The following is a 6,946-nucleotide window of genomic DNA, read 5'->3' on the forward strand; positions in this document are numbered from 1 at the left end:
GGCATCCCACCGAAGTCCCCATGCCCTCACCTTCATCTCCACATCCCCACGCAACTCCAGCTCGAAGCAGCCAAACTCATCCAGCACTTCCTTTGTGGTGGACGAGACGTGGATCTTCAGGGCTGGGTGGCACAGAGGGGCAAAAGGGACACGGTTGGGTTCAGGAGCGGGACACACGACCCGTGGGGCCAGACCCCAGCTGCCAGCCCCATGGCTCACCCTGGCCGTTGGACTCCATGCGGGACGCGGTGTTCACCGTGTCCCCGAACAGGCAGTACCGCGGCATCTTCAGACCCACCACTCCGGCGCACACGGGACCTGCAGGCACAGAGATGCCCGGGGCTGCTGTAGGACGGGCAGCAGAGCATCCCCGAGCCGCGGTGCCGGGGGCTCACCCGTGTGTATGCCGATGCGCAGGTGCAGCTGGTCATTCGGCCGGTGCCGGATCTTGAAGGTTTTGACGGCCTCAAGCAGGGCCAGGGCCATGCGGACGATCTCACGGGCGTGCAGCTTCCCGTTGCGCACCGGCAGCCCCGACACCACCATGTAGGCATCCCCAATAGTCTCCACCTGCGGGATCAGGGGGAGTGGGTACAACCCCAGGCTCCTCGCTTCATGCGCAGGTGCAGCTGGTCATTCGGCCGGTGCCGGATCTTGAAGGTTTTGACGGCCTCAAGCAGGGCCAGGGCCATGCGGACGATCTCACGGGCGTGCAGCTTCCCGTTGCGCACCGGCAGCCCCGACACCACCATGTAGGCATCCCTAATAGTCTCCACCTGCGGGATCAGGGGGAGTGGGTACAACCCCAGGCTCCTCGCTTCACCCACCCCACTTCAGAAGGTTGTGCCTGCTCACACACCCTCCTCACCTTATAGACGTCAAAGTTGTCAATGATGGCATCAAAGCAAGTGTAGAGGTCGTTCAGCAGCGTCACCACCTGGATGTAGCGAGGGTGCGTGTGGGGCTGGGATGATGCATGTCCCCTCCAGCCCCAGGGATGCCACTGCCAGGGTGTAACCCCTCACCCCACATCAGTCCCCCAGGGGGGCTGCCCCCCAAGCCCTGCTCTCACCTGCATGGGGGTGCTCTCTGCCGAGAGCGCAGTGAAGCCCACGATGTCGCTGAAGTAGATGGTCACCCACCCCACTTCAGAAGGTTGTGCCTGCTCACACACCCTCCTCACCTTATAGACGTCAAAGTTGTCAATGATGGCATCAAAGCAAGTGTAGAGGTCGTTCAGCAGCGTCACCACCTGGATGTAGCGAGGGTGCGTGTGGGGCTGGGATGATGCGTGTCCCCTCCAGCCCCAGGGATGCCACTGCCAGGGTATAACCCCTCACCCCACATCAGTGCCACAGGGGGGCTGCCCCCCAAGCCCTGCTCTCACCTGCATGGGGGTGCTCTCTGCCGAGAGCGCAGTGAAGCCCACGATGTCGCTGAAGTAGATGGTGACGCTGTCGAAAGCCTCGGCCCGCACCGTCTCCCCACGCTTCAGCTGCTCTGCCACAGAGCTGGGGAGCACACAGGGGGATGGGGGTGGCCTCCCACCCCAAACCCCTCATCCCCCCCACCTCCATGTCCCTTGCCCTGCACCAGCACGGAGAGCCACCCACAGACCCCCATGCTTGCACGGCAGCAGGTGCACGCTGACCCCATGCCAACCCCCAGACCCACATGCTCCCGTCTATCCCCCTCTCACTGGGGCAGAATCTGGTAGAGGAGGTTCTCCGCCTTCCGCTTCTCCTCCAGGTAGGCCTGTGTCCGCTCCTCCACCAGCTTCTCCAGGTTGTTGGCGTACTGCTCCATGCGTGACAGCAGGTTGTCCAGGATGCTGGTGCTGCCCTCCCTGCCAGGGTGCAGGCAGCTGGCACCGCGAGAAGAGGTGCCCCCCAAAAACCACCACCCCCCATGGCTGTCCCCGCTCCCGCCCAGGGCCACCTTCCTCACTGGCCAGCCACTCACTTATTGAATCTACGGATGAAGATCTTGATCTGGCTGAAGTCGGGGCGCTCGGCCGGCTCCTGCGCCCAGCAGCGCTCCATCAGCACCGCCAGCTCCTCGCTGTGCACCCCGATGTCGATGGAGGGGCGGAAGAAGGGCTTCTGGCTGTTACGCACCTTCTGCACGATCTCTGCCAGGGGGTGGCCAACGGTGAGCACCAGACCTCCCTAGCAGGGAGGGCACCACCCCACACCTGTCCCCCTACCCTCACCTTTGGGGCTCAGGTCCATGCCCTCGATGTAGAAGGGGCCGTTGCGCAGGGCGACCTCCTGCACGATGATGCCAAAGCTGTAGACATCGGCTTTCTGCATGCCCGGGGTGGGCAGGCGCCCTTTCTGCAGCAGCTCTGGAGCTGTCCATAGCTTCTCTGGTGGGACATGGCCATGGGGTGGTGAGGCAGGGCCACTCCATCCCCCTGGACCCCCAGTCCCCAGCAGTGGGCACTCACTGGCATAGAGGGCATGGGTGTCCTCGCCATCGCAGGATGAGCGGAAGCTGGCCAGCCCATAATCGGTGATCTTCAGCACAAAGCGGCTGTCCACCACGCAGTTGGATGACTTGAGGCTGCCGTGGTGGCCGATGATGCTGTTGTGCAGGAAGGCCATTCCCTGAGAGAGATGGACATGGTGAAGCTGGTATCCCTCAGGCACACCCACCCCCCAGCCCCTCGTGCACCTCATTTGGGTACCTTGACGATGTCGTTGATGAGGGAGTAGCGAAACATCCAGTCCAGGTTGATGCTCTCATTCTCCAAGACATCCTGAGGCAGCACATTGAGTGGACCCCACCAAGCACCCAGGGAGTGGTGGCACTGGCACCAGACTCATGGAGCACCCAGCTGCAGGAGGCTCCATGGCACCCACCCCTTCCCCTCCACTGGCCTCTGACACCTGCTTGGGCAGCTCTACTGTGAGTCTCGTGGGGCTTGGGTGGCCACCAGCATCTACAACCCTATCCTCGACACCCAGCCCAGCTCTATTGCCTGGTGTGTCTAAGTGTCACCCCTGGTACCCCCAAGTCCCCCCTACCTGTAGGCTGCCCCGCGGGCAGTACTCGGTGACGATGCAGATGTTGGGGGGGTCGATGCATGCCCCAATGAAGCGGGTCAGGTGGTTGAACTGAATGTCCCGCATCTGGAGGTGGAAGATGGCACTGACGTTGTGGGGGGAGACACACGGCTGCTCCCACCAGCCCCCTCTACTGCCATGACTGGCCCCTGTGCCCCCAAGCAGGTGGTGCCCACCCCAGCTCAGACCCCAAACCTACGTGTTTCAGCTCGAAGAGCACCTGCCGTGTAAGCTCGATGCGCTTCTTGTTGATGTGCTTGATGGCCACCACGTTGCCCTGGGGTGTCAGGGAGGGGGAAGAGGTCAGAGCCCGCTGGGCAGATTTGGTGAGGGGAAGAAGGTGACAGCATCCCGCGGGATAGGGGTGCAGCCAAGGGGGAGCACCCCAACAGGGCTGGGGGATGCAGGGGGGAGGACTCAGCTCCCCACCTGCCCCACTGACCTTGAAGTGGCCGGTGTTGGCAAAGATCTGGTACTTGCCGTGGGTGGTCATCAGGGAGCCGTAGCTGGAGCCACGCTGTGGAGAGGGAAGGGGTGAGGAATGGGTACCCCAGGGCACCCAGTCACCAACAGAGCATGGCAGGGACACCCAGAGGTGTGCAGGGGATGGTGCAGGATGAGCTCTGAAGGGTCAGCACATATGCTCTGTAGGGAGGGTGAAGCCTATAGGGTGAGGTATGGCGTACTGCAGGGAATGGATAAGGTGTGGCTGTGTGGATGGAGGGTCACGGAGGGGCTTGATGAGGTATGGTGCTCTGTAGGGAACTCAGGGCTGTGTCAGGGATGGATCAAGCATGGCTCTGCAGGGGATGGTGGGTCATGCAGGGGATGGAAGAAGTGTAGCTCTGTAGGGGATGAAGAGTATTTGTAGCAAGGGAGGGTTCTGTAGGGGATAGATTGAACGGGGCTGTGGCTCTGTAGGAACAGAGGGTCCTGTAGGGGATCAGCAAGGGAGGAGTGTGGTGCAGGGAGGGAGGGAGGCACAGGGGCAGGAGGAAGGTGGTGACCCAGGGCTGGTAGGTCTCACCAGGGACAGGGTGAGCCGGCTGCCTGCTGCCTTGTGGTATCGCTCGGGGCTCCCGAACTGCAGCTCATCCCAGCGGATCCTCCAGAGCATGCTGGCAAGCTCCTTCTCCAGCATCAGCTTCCTGGGGGCCACATTAGAGTCAGGACCCCACCTCCCCCACTCCCGTCATGCTGGAAGGTGACCAATGCCCAGGCAAAGGCTCCCCAAGCCCTGACTGACCTGAAGATGAGGAAGCTGGAGATGCCAAACATGACGAAGGTGAGGCCAGTGCCCAAAGCCACGATAGCCAGCATGGAGAGGGGAGCTGCAGGAAGGAGCGGGTGTCAGTATGGCCCGGCTGGCCATGGGTACCAGGTTCCCATGCACCCACAGGGAAGGATGCTGGGAACCAAGGGACCTGGGGACCCAGAACACCCACTTTTATCACAGGAGGGATCATCCACATCAAAGACGCAGGGCGGGTTATCCAAAGGAGGGGCCCCCTTCACCCAGGGGATGGGTCGTCCCAGCCAATGGATCTGCTTCTCCACACCCGAGTAGTGTCCCACCACCTACGGCAGAGAGAGCTGAGCTTCCCCCCACAGAGCTTCACCCCCCCGGCCGGCAGCATCCCGTCCCCTAGTCCTGGATGCTGGCAGGATCCCGGTGCCAGCCCCCACCTCATACTGCCCGCTCTCGGTGTCGCCCATGGCCCATAGGTTGAAGTCAGTGTCCCGGTCATTGTTGCTGTCCATGCTCACCAGCCCCGTCACCCCTGTGGGAGAAGCGAGACCCAGGTGGGATGGGGGCGAGGTCCCACTGCCCCCCTGGCACAGCAATCCCAACCAACAGACCAATTCCTTACCCTGGAACTTTCGGTCCCGCATCTTCTCAATGATGTGGGTGGCATTCTTCTTGGAGCCGCCCTCCCGCAGGGTCTCGTTCAGCACCATGGCATACAGCAGCATCCCATCATAGAAACACCCCGCCACCAGGTTCATCTGCGGGGTGGGAGACCTCAGTGCACCTCTGGCCACCCGCACGGGGGTACCCCAGCCACACGAACCCCACACTGGGGCCATGCACCCACCCACGGCCCCGTAGCCCCACACCGGGGCCGTGCACCCACCCTGTGGGGATGGTACTGCCCCTGCTTGTTGCCACCAGGGATGGTCTCTCTGGCATTGCCCGTGGTCGTGTCCCACTCTCTGCACTCTGGTGAAATGCCACAGCCCCACAGGGAGGGTCCCCACTGCCCCATCACAGAGAGGGACTCACTCACCAGGGAGTAGTTGAGCTGCACTCCAAACTTCTGCTTAGCTCGCAGGATGAGCTGGGTTTGGAACTGCTGGTACTCGGGGTTTTGGGGCTCGTAGTAGGTGATCACCAGCACCATCTGCGACCAAGCACAGCACTTTGCTTCAAAGAACAGGGCCAGGCTGGGGGAGGGGGTTCCCCATCCCTGTCCCCTGGCAGGTAGGCACAGCTCACCTGAAAAGCCTCACGCAGCCCCGAGTCCTGGCCCGGGCTCTGCTGCCAGGGCTTGAAGGGGTCGCGGGTAGAGTCGCCCCGCAGGCTCTCCCCAAAGACGTCCAGGTAGAAGAAGACGTAGTCGCCGTTGGTGAGGTTCTCCCGCTGCGCCAGCTGCATGATCTGCCGCAGCATCTCGGGTGGCCCGCAGAGATACACCACTGCCGGGGAGACACGGGACATAAGGGGGACGGATGCCACCCCACTCCGGGCCAGCCCACTCAGGCACAGAATCACAGAATCTTCTAGGTTGGAAGGGAGCTTAAAGATCATCTTGTCCAACCGTCAACCTAACTGACAAAAATAGATACCCACACAACAAACAAGGAGCATCATCACTAAACCATACCTCCCAGCACTTCATCAACCCGTCTTTTGAACACCTCCAGGGATGGGGCCTCAACCACCTCCCTGGGCAGCCCATTCCAAAGGCTGATACCCCTTTCAGTGAAGAAATTTTTCCTAATATCCAGCCTGAACCTACCCTGGCACAACTTGAGGCCATTTCCTCATGTCCTGTCGCCTGCAACTTGAGAAAAGAGACTGATCCCCATCTCTCTACACCCTCCTTTCAGGTAGTTGTAGGGGCAGGAAGCCTTCCCTTGGGGTGACAGGGCACAGCAACCCTGTGGGCATGCACGGTGGGGGCTGTGGGGAGGATGGTGCGGTGCTGGGCTCACTGCCTTCTCATGCCACATGCCCCATGGCCACAGAGCCCACCTCACCCCCTTGTGCCCCATCAGCCATCTTGGGCTGAAGAGGGAAAGGGGAAGAGGGGAACCCTTGCTCCAAAATATGAGGCAGGCATCCCACGGGCAGACCCCACGCGCCCCTCTCCAGCTAAAGCCACCCAAGGGGGTGGCGATCCTGGCATCAGCCCCCTGCCAGCCCCAGCCAGGGGACGGGGAGGGTCGGGGAAGGCGTCGGGGCTGTACGCCGGAGGCCCCTGGGGAATGAACAAACCCATGTTTGGGTTCGTGGCCGGCTGGCCGTGCGGCAGGAATGCGCAGGTTCCTGGATTCCAGCACCTTCGGCGGCCGCCGGCGTTAATTGGAAACAGAGCATCTCACTGGTGCGACCCACGGAGCAAGGGGGTGCCTGGGCCCCGGCCGGCCGCCCCACGCGTCCCCCACCCACTGTCGGTGGCTCAGCCAGCCCCCATGGGATTGCCACCCGGGTGCTGCATGGAGTGGGCATGGGGCTGGCACAGGGCACCGCGGGCCATGGGGACGGGCGCCCGAGAGTGTCCGGAACCCCCCCAAGCAGGGGCCCTCCTCGCCCTTGCTGAGGATCCTGACACTGCCTCCTCCCTCCCCCCGGAAAACCAGGGCCCCCGCTCCAG

At 62.4% G+C, this 6,946-nt stretch overlaps 1 protein-coding gene across 1 annotated transcript in view; it reads right to left on the bottom strand.

Moving 5' to 3' along the window:
- Positions 1-6,351, bottom strand: part of NPR2 (natriuretic peptide receptor 2) — a 7,157-nt gene extending 806 nt beyond the window's left edge. Inside the window, exons 1-21 of the mRNA XM_014952460.1 lie at positions 6,330-6,351; positions 5,566-5,765; positions 5,357-5,470; positions 4,940-5,075; positions 4,755-4,849; positions 4,514-4,646; positions 4,315-4,399; positions 4,096-4,216; positions 3,511-3,585; positions 3,268-3,345; positions 3,030-3,134; positions 2,690-2,761; positions 2,450-2,609; positions 2,213-2,368; positions 1,963-2,131; positions 1,700-1,846; positions 1,388-1,511; positions 869-937; positions 396-570; positions 220-318; positions 31-122 (exon numbers count right to left, since the gene is read on the bottom strand). Coding sequence (XP_014807946.1) covers positions 31-122; positions 220-318; positions 396-570; positions 869-937; positions 1,388-1,511; positions 1,700-1,846; positions 1,963-2,131; positions 2,213-2,368; positions 2,450-2,609; positions 2,690-2,761; positions 3,030-3,134; positions 3,268-3,345; positions 3,511-3,585; positions 4,096-4,216; positions 4,315-4,399; positions 4,514-4,646; positions 4,755-4,849; positions 4,940-5,075; positions 5,357-5,470; positions 5,566-5,765; positions 6,330-6,351 — 2,427 coding nt within the window. The remainder of the gene's footprint in view (positions 1-30; positions 123-219; positions 319-395; positions 571-868; positions 938-1,387; positions 1,512-1,699; positions 1,847-1,962; positions 2,132-2,212; positions 2,369-2,449; positions 2,610-2,689; positions 2,762-3,029; positions 3,135-3,267; positions 3,346-3,510; positions 3,586-4,095; positions 4,217-4,314; positions 4,400-4,513; positions 4,647-4,754; positions 4,850-4,939; positions 5,076-5,356; positions 5,471-5,565; positions 5,766-6,329) is intronic.
- Between the last annotated feature and the right edge of the window lie 595 nt (positions 6,352-6,946).

This window comes from Calidris pugnax, unplaced genomic scaffold, assembly GCF_001431845.1.
Source record: "Calidris pugnax isolate Ruff unplaced genomic scaffold, ASM143184v1 scaffold220, whole genome shotgun sequence".
Lineage (NCBI taxonomy): Eukaryota > Metazoa > Chordata > Aves > Charadriiformes > Scolopacidae > Calidris > Calidris pugnax.